This window comes from Eriocheir sinensis, chromosome 57, assembly GCF_024679095.1.
Source record: "Eriocheir sinensis breed Jianghai 21 chromosome 57, ASM2467909v1, whole genome shotgun sequence".
NCBI classification, from domain to species: Eukaryota; Metazoa; Arthropoda; class Malacostraca; order Decapoda; family Varunidae; genus Eriocheir; species Eriocheir sinensis.
Genome location: NC_066565.1, coordinates 11,270,923 through 11,287,583, shown reverse-complemented (window position 1 = coordinate 11,287,583; position 16,661 = coordinate 11,270,923). Strand labels below are relative to the sequence as shown.

At 43.8% G+C, this 16,661-nt stretch overlaps 1 protein-coding gene across 1 annotated transcript in view; it reads left to right on the top strand.

Annotated features, from left to right (window-relative positions):
• Window positions 1-350: 350 nt before the first annotated feature.
• The window catches only part of LOC126984893 (UDP-glycosyltransferase UGT5-like), a 36,973-nt gene continuing 20,662 nt past the window's right edge, over window positions 351-16,661 (top strand). The window contains exon 1 of the mRNA XM_050839192.1: window positions 351-527. Within this exon, the coding sequence (XP_050695149.1) occupies window positions 354-527 (174 nt within the window). The 5' untranslated portion in view covers window positions 351-353. The remainder of the gene's footprint in view (window positions 528-16,661) is intronic.

Sequence of the window (16,661 nt, the reverse complement as noted above, 5' to 3'; positions counted from 1 at the left end):
ACTTAAATAAAAAAATACTATGTCCGACACCGTTCAATACATGGAATCATACACAAAACCCCTTACTCATTGTATTAAATCATTCTTCTTCTTGTCTATCATATCCTGATCAATAACGTAATTTTTCATACAATATATAAAGGCTGAAGTAGGGATGGAGTTTATTTACATTTGTTTTGTTGCCATTTTTTTACGACGTTATACAGATGCCCGGGTGTCCTTGAAGAATCTCAAGTACACTTTTCATGTATACTTAAAAAGGAATGTTTGTATGACATTTACACTCGGCATGCGAGTTTAAGTGACGTCACTACGTGATGACCCAAACACGGCTCTGGATCTCCCCACGACAGATGAAGGCCTTGACGCTGGGCGTGGTGGCAGCGGCCGTGATGTGGGGAGCGTCAGGGAGTCTGCCAGCCCCGGAGAGGTCATACAATATCCTTATGCTCCTTCCGGTCGCCTCATACAGTCATATGAATATGTTCATGCCCTTGGCCGAGGCCCTGGCAGACCGAGGCCATAAGGTAAGAGACACCAAGGATAAAGGCAGAGTAAGGGTGGTTCACTGTAGCATCAAGATCTAATTTATATGATCTTTCGTTACGTCATCACAGCTCTGACGTCATGAATTCTGTGACGTCACGGCCTTTGGAAGCGCTGGGACTCCTTGCCTGTCGTCTAAGGACTCACTTTGCTTGACTTTGCTCTTTTCTGCCTATTTTCTCGTTGTCATCCAAGATTTACAAATTATTTGGTTTTGTAAGGTATACACAGTTAATGCGAAGGTGATGTATGTACTCATTAGGCAAGACAACAATATACTGTTTGGAAACAAAATACTTGAGAGTAGAGGATCACACACACCTAAAGAACAGCGAGTACAGGTAACTCAATTTACGCGACTATTGTGTCCTTGAATAGGTCGCGTAAATCAAAAACAATGTAAATCAAACAAGAGGTTGGTTTCTATCGATAAATAAATATTCACTTCATTTAGTGGAGAGAGAGAGAGAGAGAGAGAGAGAGAGAGAGAGAGAGAGAGAGAGAGAGAGAGAGAGAGAGAGAGAGAGAGAGAATATCCATATCATCGAGATATCCACTCAGGCACTCAGTCTCAGCCTCACTCGTGTGAGTAAGAAATGAGGAACACCATGAGCGACTGGCTAGTATTGGTACCGGTACCGAGCAGTCTGGTACTGGTACCGTACCGTATAGCTGGTACCGTAAGTACCGGTACTGGTACCGATACCTGCCCACCTCTATTGTTGAGTAGCGTGGCGGAGTGGGTACTGTATTGTTGTTCAAGTGGCGCCCGGGAAGAACTAATAATAATAATAATAATAATAATAATAATAATAATAATAATAATAATAATAATAATAATGATCGGTTTATTCCAAATCAATCAATCAAATTATTTCGCAGATGGCAGCCGTTAGGCTGAAAATGTACATATTAAAATTACAAAGTGTAACTTTATAAAAAAAATACAATATGAAAGGGGTGTGGGGGTTGGTAATTTACAGTAACGGAGGGAACGTTGTGGTGATGCTTGAGTGGTGAGGAGGTGGTGGAGTGCGGTGTGGTAGAGCGATGAGGCGGGAAGGTAATCCTCTTCTGGAAGGCGAGTAGGTGTTAATCCGAGGTCATCCCCAGGTCAAAAATGCTGGGTCAGGTAGCAGCAGGTGGCCTGCGAGCAGGTAGAGGCGGTATCGATGGTCACTCAGAAAGGGGCTTAGCGGCTGAGCGCTAATCCAATACAGGTGGCGAGACAGATGTGAAGATTCGGAGCTGTTCCTGGGAACAGACTGCACAGCCTTGGTGGTGAGCAGCCTGCACATTGCCCCCACCTGAGTGACGAAGCCTCCACTGCACTGCACTTGACCAGACTTCAACAGCAGGATGGGCGGGCTGGTGAGCCTGGGGGAGACCTCGGGGCGCCAGCAGGGACTTGATGAAAGGCCGCGGCGGCGACACACTCGGCGATCTGTGTCCTCCCGGCACTACACATGCACTCCACTCACTGTCTGCCAGACTGTCACTATGATATCACTTAATGTCACAAAAAATAACTTGCTAAGTAGTGTTTCTTGAAGTAGGTTTCTTGATGAAAGGGGAGACGGGGATGAAGGGGAAGGGGAGAGGCCAACAGGCTGGCCCCGGGGTGCTCCTTTCGGAGCGCCATGACCCACGTCCGACCTCGGTCAGGACAGGGTCGCAACTGAGCTCAGGTGTGTGGCCGCGGCGCCGTGTGAGACCAGTTGCGTGAGACATCTGGTGTCCAGTTCATAAAATATCGCGTATAAGTGAAAAAACGTGTAAATTAAACATTTATTTGGATTTTGGACTCCGCGTTATTTAAAAAAAACGCGTAAACTAAACTCGCGTAAATCGAGAGCTACCTGTACCAACCTGTCGGAGACTGTCCCTTAAATACCAGCCCAGCAGTATACGGTACAGCATTATCTTATTACTGCTTGTGTCCCCGCGTAGGGAGTGGTCGGAATTACGTAGATATTATTGTTAATGGCATCCGGGCAGTGGAAAAAATATCGGTGCTGCTACGTCACAGCCCCGTTAAAATTATATGAATAATGATTAGGATTATATGTTTACATGACTGATTATGTGACTGCGATATAGAACAAAGAAACATGGAGTGAAATGTTGATTTTGAAGGCAGAGAAGCCAAAGGAGCTGGTGGAGGGACAAAAGAAGAGCATTTGCCGGAGCAGGATGGAGTACACTAACAGAGAGAGAGAGAGAGAGAGAGAGAGAGAGAGAGAGAGAGAGAGAGAGAGAGAGAGAGAGAGAGAGAGAGAGAGAGAGAGAGAGAGAGAGAGAGAGAGAGAGAGAGAGAGAGAGAGAGAGAGAGAGAGAGAGAGAGAGAGAGAGAGAGAGAGAGAGAGAGAGAGAGAGAGAGAGAGAGAGAGAGAGAGAGAGAGAGAGAGAGAGAGAGAGAGAGAGAGAGAGAGAGAGAGAGAGAGAGAGAGAGAGAGAGAGAGAACTCTGCTGCAGATCTTCAGCACTTCCTACAGCCATTCTACGAGTCGTCCTCCACATACGGCCTTATCCTTTCCCCAGAGAAAAGCAGAGTATTTAATCCTCTAAACTCCAGAACGCTTCCTGATTTCATCGTAGGAAATAGTTTTCTCAAGCTGTACACGCAGTACTTGTACCTTGGAGCGCCTAACCTATCCCAACGACCTGACCTCCCCCGGCACTGAGCTCGCGGCACTGTAGTAGACGTGACATGCCAGCTTGGGGATGAACAGTGCCGAGGAGATCTCAGGGCAAGAACAACGTTGCCGATATTTCTGTCCCTGTGCCAAGAACCCTCTACGTTGCATTCATAAGGACTGGACTACCTCTCCCTTGCCCTCGGTCAGCTCCCAAAGACTTCTTTTGAAACCTTAGATTTTTTCAGAACAAAATGGTGAGGTACATTCTTGGGTGTCATGCCTCCAACAGAATAGGTAACATTTTAAGTGAGCTAAATTTCTCCCAAATTGTAGAGAAAATACACGCCAGTGTCTCCTTCGGCGTCAAGTGCTTCCACTCTCCCCGTCTTGCTCCCCATTATTCTCGCGTCCTGAGGGCCTCGTTTGGCTCTGCCGCACGACTGTGTTCATTTCGTCCCGGTATTTGTATCTTCTTCGACACATTCTGCTCCACCCTGTCATGTCTTGATTTTGGTGTTTCTGTGGTAGAAATGGATCATGGTCCAGCTCCTGGAGGGTTTCTGAGCCACTCCCATTTCCAATACAAACCCACCACTGCTCCGGAAACAACTAGCTCTGAAGCACATAGCCGCAGTGTCCTCCACCGTCCTTGCAGCGCACCGTCTCTACGTCGACGGTTTCCTGCAGTCAGACGGGAGCGTCGGGGAGCTATTTACTCACCCAACGTGGAGCCACCAGAGAGAGGCCGGGGTAGACGTAGACTACCCTATCATCCAGCTCTACTTACTGCGAGTTACAAGGACTCTTGCTGGCTGCCAGTCTTCTCCGTCAACGACAAATGACTTACGTAGTCATGAATTACTTCCAGGCTTCTCCACGACCCACACACAGTGGCTTCATTCAACAGATCTTACTTGAGCTAATCACAGGTCATGATTACACTCTCACTATACGTTTTTGGTGGATTCTTTCACATGTTGAAATCGTAACAAATTACACGATTCATCTCGCAAAGAATGCAAAGAATGTGTGTAATACCCATCCAAACTCCATGGAAAGACAACACAGCGCAGTGTGAAAAGCGGGCTTTTGCCAGTCCTGGGCGGAGCACCGGGCGGACTGTCAGAAAGACAAATAAAGAAATAAAGATAATAACACAAAGAAAGAAGAAAGAAAGAAAAGGCAGCGTAAGAAAGAGAAAAAAGAAAGTTAGAGAAACAAAAAATTTTTTTTTACATAGATTTACATAGAAAATCAGACCACACAGACCCCATGGTCCAGACTAGGTGGTCTGTCCTTAAACCTAAGTGATTTTACATTAATCAAAAGGCTCCAAAACGTTGCATTTCTACTCTAGTTGATATTAAATTGAAGGAAGTGACGGTCGAGCATGTTTTTGAAGGAGTCAATCGTGTTATACTGGACCATTGACGGTGGGAGCGTATTCCATTCTCGCACTACAACGTTGGTGAATAAAAATTTGGTGCAGTCTGAATTTACTTGTCTACATTTGAGTTTTATGCCATTGTTCCTCGTTCGCAAAGTGTCATCGATCATAAACAATGTTGATCTGTCTACATTCGTGAAACCATTAAGTATTTTAAAACATTCGATCAGTTTTCCTCGGAGGCGACGTTTCTCAAGAGAGAACATGTTAAGGGTGGAAAGCTTTTCTTCGTAGGATTTGTTGCGCAAGGAAGGGATCATTTTTGTTGCCCGACGCTGAACACCTTCTAATTTAGCAATGTCCTTTGCATGGTGGGGAGACCAAAACTGTACCGAATATTCAAAGTGGGGTCTGACTAAACTATTGTAGAGCGGAAGTAGTACATCTTTATTCTTGAATAAAAAAGTTTCTTTTAATAAAGCCCAACATTCGGTTCGCTTTATTTGCTGCATCGATGCATTGCTGTGAGAATTTGAGGTTTGACGCGATTTTGACCCCCAAGTGCTTGACGCATTGAACTTTTTTGAGTTTAACGCCGCGCATTTCGTAATCGAACTTCTTATTCCTCGTTCCAACTTGAAGGACCAGGCACTTGTCTACGTTAAAGGGCATCTCCCATCTATTCGACCAAGCTGAAATTTTGTGCAAATCCTTTTGGAGGCTTTGCCTGTCTTCGTCAGTGAGAACCGAGTTACCAATCTTTGTGTCGTCTGCAAATTTACTAATGCGATTATTGAGTCCAACATCCACATCGTTGATGTAAATAATGAAAAGCACTGGGCCAAGAACCGAGCCCTGAGGGACGCCACTAGTGACTGGCGCCCACTCTGAGTTAAATCCGTCAATCACCACTCTTTGTTGTCTGTTGCTCAACCAATTCGCGATCCATTGGCTAACTTGACCGTCAATACCTATTTGCTTTAATTTGTAAAGTAATTTATGATGTGGGACTTTATCAAACGCTTTCTGGAAATCAAGATAGACTACGTCCAGTGATTTGGTTACGTCATAAGCAGTGAAGAGGTCGTTATAAAAGGTTAATAGGTTTGATATGCAGGATGTTTTGTTACGGAAGCCATGTTGTGAATCCCCAATTAATGAGTGACTTTCAAGGTAACTCACAATTTTGTCTCTAATAATGCTCTCAAGTAGCTTACCTACAACCGAAGTTAGACTAATGGGCCTGTAATTACCTGGTACCTTTTTGTCTCCTTTCTTAAAAATCGGTGTCACGTTAGCCTTTTTCCAATCCGAAGGGACGATGCCTTGTCGCAGGGACATATTGAATACGGTAGTGAGGGGGGAGAGTATTTCGCTCTTTGTTTCTTTGAGCAGAGTAGGATATACTTTGTCAGGTCCAGGAATTTTATTTGTTATAAGTAATTGGAGGGCTTTAATGACTTCATCGGTTGTTATTTCAAAGTTAGGCAATGCATGCTAGGGATTTACATTAGTACTGGTGTTTGTGGTAGTGGTGTGAGGACTGTTAGTATTAAACACCGAGGAAAAGTAATTGTTTAAGAGGTTTGCAACGTGTTGGCTGTTAGTCACTAGTGCACCGTCGCTGTTAAGGGTCCAATTCCACTTCTGATCGCTTTTCTGTTGTTTATGTAACTGAAGAAGGATTTCGGATTATTTTTACAGTTGGCCGCAATAGTTTCTTCATATCTACGCTTTGCCTGACATACTAATCTTTTTAATCGTCGCCTGGGATCATTATAAAGTCTAATGTTTTCGGGCGTGCTTTGTTCTTTCTTTAGCCTGTAAAACAATTTTCTCTCCTTGACTGATTGTTTAATTTCGCTGTTAAACCAAGGTGGGCTCTTATTAGTGTTACATCGCTTCTCACACAGAGGGACGAATGTGTTCTGCTGCCTTGTATTGGCCAACCGGCCTCTTGCAGACTCCTTATGTTCTTATGTTCTTATTACCGTCATCTGATAGTTGCATTTCTATTAGTTTTCGTCGGATTTCTACGAAGTTAGCTCTTTTGAAATTGGGCAGCTATACTTTATTTTCAGTCACTGATGTTTGAGCTTTAATGTCGACGCGGACTAATTTGCGTATGATCGCAAGAACCGAGGTGTTCTCCTACCGTGACATTACCGACTAGGTTATCTTGGGTCGTTATAACAAGGTCTAGTATGTTATTTTGTTGAGTTGGCTCAGAAACCATTTGGCTTAGATAATTTTCTTCTAAAAGTTCGATCGTTCTATGTGACGAGAAACAAAGAGTAATAAAGAAATAAAGAGAAAGACAAAGATAGAAAGATAAAGAAAAAATATATAGAAAGAAAGAAGATAGAAAGAATGAGAAAGAACGAAAGAAAGAAGACAAGAGAAAAAAGAAAGAAATTGAGAAAGAAATAATTATAATGAAAACATATAGACATCATCGAGTGGCGATAAATTACCCACATTCTGCCCAGGTCTTCAGTGAACACTTTTTCAGTGACTTCATACATGTGGATCAACGGGGGGCAGCATGGGCCAACCAAGAGACATACATAACGGCAGACACTATATAGACCCGATGCATCCACATCCGGGGAGTCTGCCGTTAGTGACGGGTCCAGGACAAAGTCTATGGGACACCTGCACTTCGAAGAAGGAAAGGCAACTTAGCCCCTCTTTATATTTTTGGGGTGGCTAGGGTGGTGCAGAATCGGTGCCCGCCCGCAGAACCAGTCCCGGGGTTAACCATCGGAGGGCTCTGCATGTAGATTCCTGGAACGTCGTCAGCCTCTCGGAGAATGGACTGCCCTACCCATCAGATGAGCTCAGACGGCTGAGGGTGGACGTAGTGGGACTCTCTGACACGAGGAGGCCTCGCAGTGGCGAGACCAGTGAAGTGTGATACAAGTACTACTGGTCCGGCACGAGTAACGGCTTCCGTTTCAAGGGGGTAGCTATAGGCATCTCCAGCCAAGCAGACATTTGTGGTTAAGGCTACTCCGGTCGATGAGCGCATAATGCAGGTGAGGCTGATGTACACACTGGGCAGTGTACGGTCCTGCTGAGATGTGCGAAGCAGAAGAGGAGATATTCTAGACCAAACTAGACTCCGTATTAGACAAGTGCCCCCTTGGGACACACTCATTGTCTTGGGCGACTTCAGTGATACAACTGGCACTGGAAGGATTGGCCACAAGGAATGTGTTGGTCACCATGGTACCAAGAACATCAACAGACTTGCTGGGAATCTAGACCAATCTAGGGCTCTGTCGCGTAATACTAAAGCTCTCCTGTGAAGAGACAAGGATAAGTATGTTGAGGTTCATTTCAATGCGAATGTCCTAAGGCAGGCTTACCGAATTCTGAAGAAGCTCCGCTCCAAGTCTCCCTCCTCTCCTCCTGTTTTTTTTTTAAATATCCAGGATGTTGAGAATTGCGGGTTCCCTGGTACAATCGGGGCCGTTGTCACTCGAACACTTTTGGCTGGGCAGGAGGGAGACTCCCACTTGCTCAGCCTTTTCCTTCTAGTTTGCTCTGAGCCTGTCACCGCGACCCGCCCCCCCCCCCTCCGCACCCCCCTCGCATCTCACCCTTCCCTTCCTACACGCAATAATTGAAAAAGAAAAGTTAGCAAGCTCCTCCAGATTAATTAATTTAATAGGATCTAGAAAAAATCAAACATCAAATTTGTAAACCGCTCTCATCATTCATTATCATAAAATTCTAAAACAGCTGGAAAAGATTGAAACGTGCAAATGTCATGCAAATGTCACTTTCAAAAAAAAGGGGGGGGTCTCGACCAAACTATCAGCCAATTAGCCCTGACATCTATTGTTTGTGTAGTTAATGAGTTAATCATTCGCGACAATATGTTGAAATAATATCGAAAAAAATAATATGATAAATAATTCGCAACATTCAAGTAGTATAAACGTGCGTGTTTCTTGCACTTTATGTTCTTTCGAATACTGGTGTCCCTGTCCGCTTTATCGCCCGGTTAGTGGTAGCAGTAAACGGTAGTTCTTCCTCTTCCTACATAAAATTCCATGCAGTTTTTTCCATGCTTTGGTCTTTTTCCTTTCCTGCCAGCTTTGGCTGGAGGATGGGGAGTGGTGGGGAGTTGCTGTCCTTCCTACACACACCTGCACATCCCAGGAGATAATAGGAGTGTGGATTAAGAAGAGGAGACCCTTTCTTTCTGTCTATGTATTTTCCTTCTTTCTCCTTATTTCTCTCTTTCTGTCTCTTTTTATTCTTCTTTCTTTTTTCTTTCTCTTTTCATCTTTCTAAATCTTTCTATCTTTCTCTCTCTTTCTTCCCCTCTTTCTTTTTCTCTTATTGTCTGTCTCTCTTTCTGTCTATATGTTTCATTAAAATTCTTTCTTTTTCATTTTCTTTCTCCTTTCTTTCTTACATGTTTTTTCTCATTACTTTCTTTCTCCTTCTTTCTTTCTATATTTTTTTCTTTCTCTTTATCTCCTTATTACTCTTTGTTTCTTTCTCTTTTTCTTTCTTTGTTTCTCTAACTTTCTTTTTTCTCTTTCTTACTCTGCCTTTTTCTTTCTTTCTTCTTTCTTTGTGTTATTATCTATATTTCTTTATTTGTCTTTCTTTCATTCTTTTCTTCCTTTTTTCTCCTCCGTTTATTTATTTTTTCTTACACTACCTCTCTCTTGTTTTCTGTTTCTTTCTTTCTTTCTCTTCCTCTATTTGTTTCTGCAAGCGTGGTAGGGGAGCGCTAATGGGCGTGACCGCGCTCCTTGCCTCTATCTCTCTACGGGATGAAATTAACTGGCCAGATTAAGACTAGATATTCACGTTGATATGCTAGTGAAGGGGCATTAGCACCGGAATGCTTCAGATAGTGTAGGCGATTATGAAAAACCTTTCCTCCTTCTGCTCTCTCTCTCTCTCTCTCTCTCTCTCTCTCTCTCTCTCTCTCTCTCTCTCTCTCTCTCTCTCTCTCTCTCATTATTTTCTTTCTATCTGTTTCTCTTTCTTTCTTTTTCTATTTTTTTCTTTCTCTTTCTCTTTCTCTTTCTTTTTCTTATTTCATTCTTTTCTTTCTCTCATTATTTTTTCTTTCTCTTTCTTTCCATCTATCTTGCCCTTGCTTTCTTTTTTCTCTCTTCCTGTCAGTCTCTTTCTCTCTGTCTATATATATTCATTTTCTTTCTTTCTTTCTCATTATTTATTTATTTATCTTTCTTTTTCTCTTTCTTTCTTTCTTTCTTTTTTCTTCCTGTCGTTCTTTATTCATTCTCATTTTTCTTTTTCTTTTTTCTTTCTATCTTTTCGTCTCTTTCTTCTTCTCTTTCTTTCTTTTTCTCTTTCTGTCTATATGTTTTTCATTGTACAGTAATTCTTTCTTTCTTATTTTTTCTTTCTTTCGCTTTCTTCCTTTCTTATTTTCTCTCTTTCTCTCTCTCTCTCTCTCTTTCTTCTTTCTTTTCTATCTTTTCCTTTCTTTCTCTTCCTGTCTGTCTCCTTCTGTCTATGTTTTTCATTCTAATTATTTCTTTTTCATTTTCTTTTTTCAATCTTCGTTATTTCTTTTGTTCTTTCTCATTTTTTGTTTGTTTACGTCTTCGCCTGTTGCGCCAGTAGGCTTTCCTTCGTATCAGGGCCTCATGGTCAGCCCCAGCCCGTTGTGGCGCAGGCAGGTGTTTATAGTGGCACCATCTTGCATTGGCTCATGCTGCCCTCCAGGAGCTCATCTTTAATCCTAGAGTCCGGGTTGATGGGTGGTCTTCTGGACAGCATGTGGGTAGTCTTAGGCCATTCGGCGGCGGCTGAAAAATCCCAGCTTGTGGCACCGGGCGGGGATCGAACTCGTGTCGTCCTGAACGCGGCGCCGTCACGCTATCCACTCAGCCACCGCCTCCCCCTTCTTTTTTTCTATATTTCTTTCTTTCTTTGTCTTTCTCTTTATTTCCTTATTACTCTTTGTTTCTTTCTCTTTTTTTCTTTGTTTCTCTTTCTTTCTCTGCCTTTTTCTCTTTTCTTTTTCTTTGTGTTATTATCTTTATTTCTTTATTTGTCTCATCCTTTTCTTTATTTTTCCCTCCTCTGTTTTCTATTTTTTTTTACTCTATCTCTCTTGTTTATTATGTTTCTTTCTTTCTCTCCTTTTTTTTCTTTTCTCTGCCTGTCTTTCTTTCTGTCTTTCTTTCCTTCTCTTCCTCTATATGTTTCTGAAAGCGTGGTAGGGGAGCGCGAATGGGCGTGGCCGCGCTCCTTGCCTCTATCTCTCTCTACGGGATGGGATTAACTGGCCAGATTAAGACTCTGTAAATATACATTTTGACAGCAAGTGACGTTGCTTTAAGGCACTTATGTGCTACTGGAAATGTCATCAGTCAGTTCCAATAAATTGGCCCTGCGGTGATCACAGGTCACTCCGTCTTTGTCAGTTTGACAAGCCACACAGCTCCTTACTGTATTCTCCTTACAGCTGCATAGAAGTCTTCGCCATGAATCGTTAGTTCGCTGACAGGAACGACATTCGGAATCGACTCGCTGGGATGCACTTGCATGGTGCTACGCCAACTGCTACAGCAAGAGAGTTGGGAATATCCCGAACTACGGTGTATTTTTGTCTGAAAAGATACGAAGAGGAAGGAAAGGTTGAAGCACGCAAGTTGCCTGGAGCAGCAAAGAAAACTACGGCAGATGAAGACGGGAGAATAGTGGCAGCATTCACTGAAAATCCGTTTCTGAAAAGTACAGAAATTCGAGGCCGCTTACACCAACCAATCTCACCAAGAACGATAAGGAGAAGGCTGCACGAAGCAGGGCTTCATAACTATGTTGCTGCCAGGCAGGAGATCCTGACAGACACCTACAAGCAACGACGTTTGGAGTTTGCTCGTCAATATATTGATGGGAACTAGACTTTTGGTGTAGAGTGATACTTTCTGATGAAAAACACTTTTCATCAGCTAACCACGGAAGGGTGCGCTGCTGGAGGATGCCCAACACACGGTAAGACACAAGCTTTTCAAATAATATAATCATTAGTGATGAAGCTCAGAGATATGCGTTACTGAATTATGACGTTGTTTCCTTAATGTTTTAAAGGTAATCGAACTATTGGCTCATAAGCTTTATTCTCTACATAATATAGTGAAAAGTTGTTTTCCTTGTTGATTACAATATAGCCATTTAAGTATACTGAGCAACGCGGGTCATTCTCCCACTAGTCCTACTAATGCCCTACAAATTTTTCCTCCAAAAGATACGACGAGGTCAACATTAGCCACGTGGGGAGGAGCGGCCACGTAACTTGCAACGTGTGGGGCTGGATATACAGTATTTGCATGGCGTCGGAGAGCTCGCGCGCATCGATGGACGATTTACAGCGGAGAAGTATGTTGAAATATTGGAGGAGGTAATGCTTCCTTGAGTGCGTGCCGCCGCACTTCCTTACCTATATAGAGAAGATCGTTTACATGCACGACAATTGCTCGATCCACACAGCCAAGACAGTCAAGAGGTGGTTCGAAGAAAAGAGCGACATAGAGCTCTTGCCAAGGCCTAGCAAGTCATGTGATTTAAATCCTATAGAAAATGTATGGGCATGGGAGCCGGAAGTGGAAAGCAGTGCTGAGAACCTCTTCCAGCACGCTAGGAGGGAGTTTGAAGTATTGAGGGAAACCCAATAAAAAAAAATATATAATCATGGTGCCTCAGTCTCCCAACGCCTCCGAGAGTTAATAAATAAACAAGGAGGATGGACCAAATATTGACTGATTTAAGATTTAGTAATAAATAGTATTAGATCATATATTTAAGTTCATCCTTGTATGATAATAAAGACATTTGACAGATATGTTGTTACTGATTGTAAAAATGAAATAAGTGAGAGGGACAGGGAAAATTATGGTACAATGACGTTTCTGTAAGAATTGAAACACAAAATATTGGAGATTACTAGTGTCAAATGAGGTGGAGGCGGAGGGAGAAGTGGGCGGAGGTGCGAACCCTCATTAGGCGGGAGGATGGGAGTGTGTGTGTGTGTGTGTGTGTGTGTGTGTGTGTGTGTGTGTGTGTGAGAGAGAGAGAGAGAGAGAGAGAGAGAGAGAGAGAGAGAGAGAGAGAGAGAGAGAGAGAGAGAGAGAGAGAGAGAGAGAGAGAGAGAGAGACCTGTCCTTAGGGGCTGACCTCACTCTATCATCATGAGAAATTTTTGGGCCGTTAAGACGGGGACGAGGAGGGGCGGGGAAGGCAGGTACGGGGAGAGTGGGGTGGCTATGGACGATGAATTGGTAAAAAATTGAAAAGACTAGGAAAACAGAGAGCCCAGCTCAGGTGTTCAAGTGACAACGACCCCGACTGTACCAGAGACCATCGCTGGAGTTGATATAGAAATGCCGGAAGAGTAGCTAAGGAGATTGACCACATTCTTGTAATCACTCGTTGGAGGATCTTCCAGAACTGCAGGGTTTTCAGGAGTGCTAAGTTCTTTGGAAAAGGTCATAGACGTGTTGTTGCAACCCTCAAACCTTATCTCAGGTCAAAAAGAAACTCGAGATGCTACAATACTGTGTTCCATCTCGTGAGGCTGAAACCTGACATGTGCTTAGGAGTAAGCAATGGCAGTGTCAAATCGGTTCAATGTGATCAACACCCTTGAGGACCCTGTAGAACTGTGAGATACCATGATTCAGGGGTTGAGAAACTTGCCATACGAGGAAAGACTCAAACAGTTAAACTTGCATTCTCTAGAAAGGCGAAGGGTGCGTGGAGACATGATCGAGGTTTATAAATGGTTGAAGGGCTTTAATAAGGGAGACATTCATAAGGTTTTGTTGCTAAGAGAACCGGGTAGGACACAAAGTAATGGGTTTAAACTGGATAAATTCAGATTCAACAGGGACATAGGCAAAAATTGGTTTACTAACCGGGTGGTGGATGAGTGGAATGGGCTTAGCAGTCATGTGGTGAGTGCCAATACAATTGTCACATTCAAAAATAGACTAGATAAATTCATGGACAGCGATATTAGGTGGGGTTAGATACACGGGAGCTTAGGGTCAAAGGAGCTGCTTAGTACAGGCCTACCGGCCTCTTGTAGACTCCTGCGTTCTTATGTTCTCATGTTAACGTGAGATTCTTCGAGCAGCCAAGGAGTGCATTGGAGAGCGCCCGAGATCTAGGAGTGGCTTTGCCTCGGCGGTAACGCTAGATAATATTGAGGAGAGTCGCGCTGACAAATTTGTTGGGAATCTAGACCAATCTAGGGTTCTGTCGCGTAATACTAAAGCTCTCCTGAGGAGAGACAAGGAGAAGTATGTTGAGGTTCATTTCAGTGCGAATGACCTCTGGCATACTTACCGAATTCTAAAGAAGCTCCGCTCCAAGTCTCCCTCCCAGGTGAGCGCTATCCGCACAGCTGATTGCTGCCTCGTGTCAGACATGGATGGAGAGAGCGGTCGTTGGAGCAGATGTACACGGCGGACCCTACGAGTGGGCAGCTTCAAGTTGCTGGTTTGCAGGTGACGGATGCTGATCAACCCATCGACGAAAGCCTACCCTCTCTTGACGAGGTCAGAGAGGCCTTGGAAAAGTTGATGCGCGGAAAGGCACCTGGTATTTATTTTTTCTACAACAAAGGAGACGGCTTAAGGGCAACAAAAGAGTGCAGAAAAAGGCCCGCTACTCACGGCTCCCACAACAGACAAAAGTAAAGAGTGGCCAAAAGAGAGGTCAATTTTGGGTGGGGAGGTGTCTTGATACACTCTTCTTGAAGAAGGTCAAGTCATAGGCAGGAGGAAAGGCGGACGTAGGAAGGCTGTTCCAGAGTTTACCAGTGTAAGGGATGAAAGAGTGAAGATGTTGGTTACCTCTTGCATAAGGTGTTTGGACAGTATAGGGATGAGCAACATTAGACAGTCGAGTGCAGCGGGGCCGCGGAAGGGGAGGAGGCATGGAGTAGGCAATTTCAAAAGAGAAGTCAGCATGAAAATATCGATAGAAGATAGAAAGAGAGGCAACATGGCGGCGGAAATTAAGAGGTAGAAGACTGCCTTGCAGTGTGAGGATGGGAGTTGATGAGGCAAAGAGCCTTTGACTCTACTTTCTACTTTGTTTAAGAGAGCTGTGTGAGTGGAGCCCCCTCACACATGTAATGCATACCCCACACGAGGGCGGACAAGGCCCCTGTATATGGAGAGCATCTGTGCGGGGGAGAAGAACTGGCGGAGACGATACAGAACGCCCAACCTCGAGGAAGATGACTTAGTGAAAGAGGAGATATGAAGTTTCCAGTTGAGATTTTGAGTTAAGGATAGACGGAGGATGTTTAGTGTAGGAGAAGGTGATAGCTGAGTGTTGTCGAAGAATAGAGGATAGGTGTTTGGAAGATTGTGTCGAGTGGATAGGTGAAGAAATTGGGTTATAGAGGCGTGTAAGGACACCAGGTTCTTCTTGCCCCAATCGGAAATGATAGTAAAGTCTGAAGGTAGGCGTTCTTCAGCCTTCAGCCTGGAATCGTCTAATTTTTGTTGAGTTGTCCTTCTATCAAATGAAGTTGAGTAATGCAGAGTAGAGTCATCGGCGTCAGAATGGATATGACAGTTCGTTTTGGAAAGAGGATCATCAATGAACAACAGAAAGAGAGTGGGATACAGAACAGAACCCTGAAGAGCATCACTTTTGATAGGTCTAGGGTAAGAACAGTGACCGTCTAGAATAGCAATGATAGATCGGTCAGAGAGGAAACTGGAGATAAAGGTACGGAGAGAAGGATAGAATCCGCAGGAGGGTAATTTGGAAACAAAAGATTTGTGCCAGACCCTATCAAAGTCTTTTGATATGTCTAACGCAACAGCAGAGTCTGTTAGGAAAGCAAGAAGATCACCAGTACAACGCTCCTTGCGGAACCCGTACTGATCATCAGAAAGAAGGTCAGAGTGGATAGATGCTAAAGAAGCTTCCGGTTAAGGATTGATTCAAAAGGTAGTTTGAGGGAGTTTGAGCGGGCACCCTTCTTAGGAACAGGCTGTATGAGGGCATACTTCCAGCAGGAAGGAAAGGTAGATGTTGATAAGCAGAGGCGAAGGAGTTTGACCAGGCAGGGTGTGAGTACGAAAGCACAGTTTTTAAGGATAATAGGAGGCATTCCATCAGGTCCATACGCCTTCTGAGAGTTGAGACCAGAGAGGGCATAGAAAACATCAATATTAAGAATCTTAATAACAGGCATAAAGGAGTCAGAGGGGGGGGTGGATGAATAAGAGGAATGTTCCCAGAATCGTCCAGAGTAGAGTTTTTACAGAAAGTTTGAGGGAAGAGTTCAGCCTTAGAGATAGGTGAGACGGGAGTGCAGCCGTCAGGGTTAAGGAGAGGAGGGAAAGACGAAGTGAAATGGGAGGAGATATTTTTAGCTAAGTGCCAGAAGTCTCTGGAAGAATTAGAAAACAAGCAAGGTTTTCAAATATCCTCTGGATGAAAGAGCTTTTAGTATGTCGAAGAATAGATTTGGCACGATTCCGGGAAGAAATATACAGATCATGATTAGCAGGAGTGCAAAGGCTCCGGTTCCTTTTGTGAGCTGCCTCTCTATATTTGATACCACGAGAAGAAGCGTGATTAAACCAAGGCTTTTTAGCACGAGGAGTAGAGAAGGTACGTGGAATATGTGGAAAGATGAAATGAAATTGGAGGATATATTTTTAGCTAAGTGCCAGACGTCTGTGGAAGAATTACAAAAAAAGCAAGGTTTTGATATTTCCATTAGATGAAAGAGCTTTTATAAGTCGAAGAACAGATTTGCCACGATTCCGTGAAGAAATATACAGATCATGGTTAGCAGGAGTGAGAACGTTCTGGTACCTTTTGTGAAATGCCTCTCTATCTTTGATACCACGAGAACAAGCGTGATTAAACCAAGGCTTTTTAGCATGAGGAGTAAAGAAAGTACGTGGAATGTATGCCTCCATTCCAAAGACAGTTACTTCTGTGATGCGCTGGGCACACACAGAGGGGTCTCTCTGCTGGAAGCAGTAATCATTCCACGGGAAATCGGAAAAAAAACATCCTCAGGTCGTCCCACCGAGCGAAAGCAAAATGCC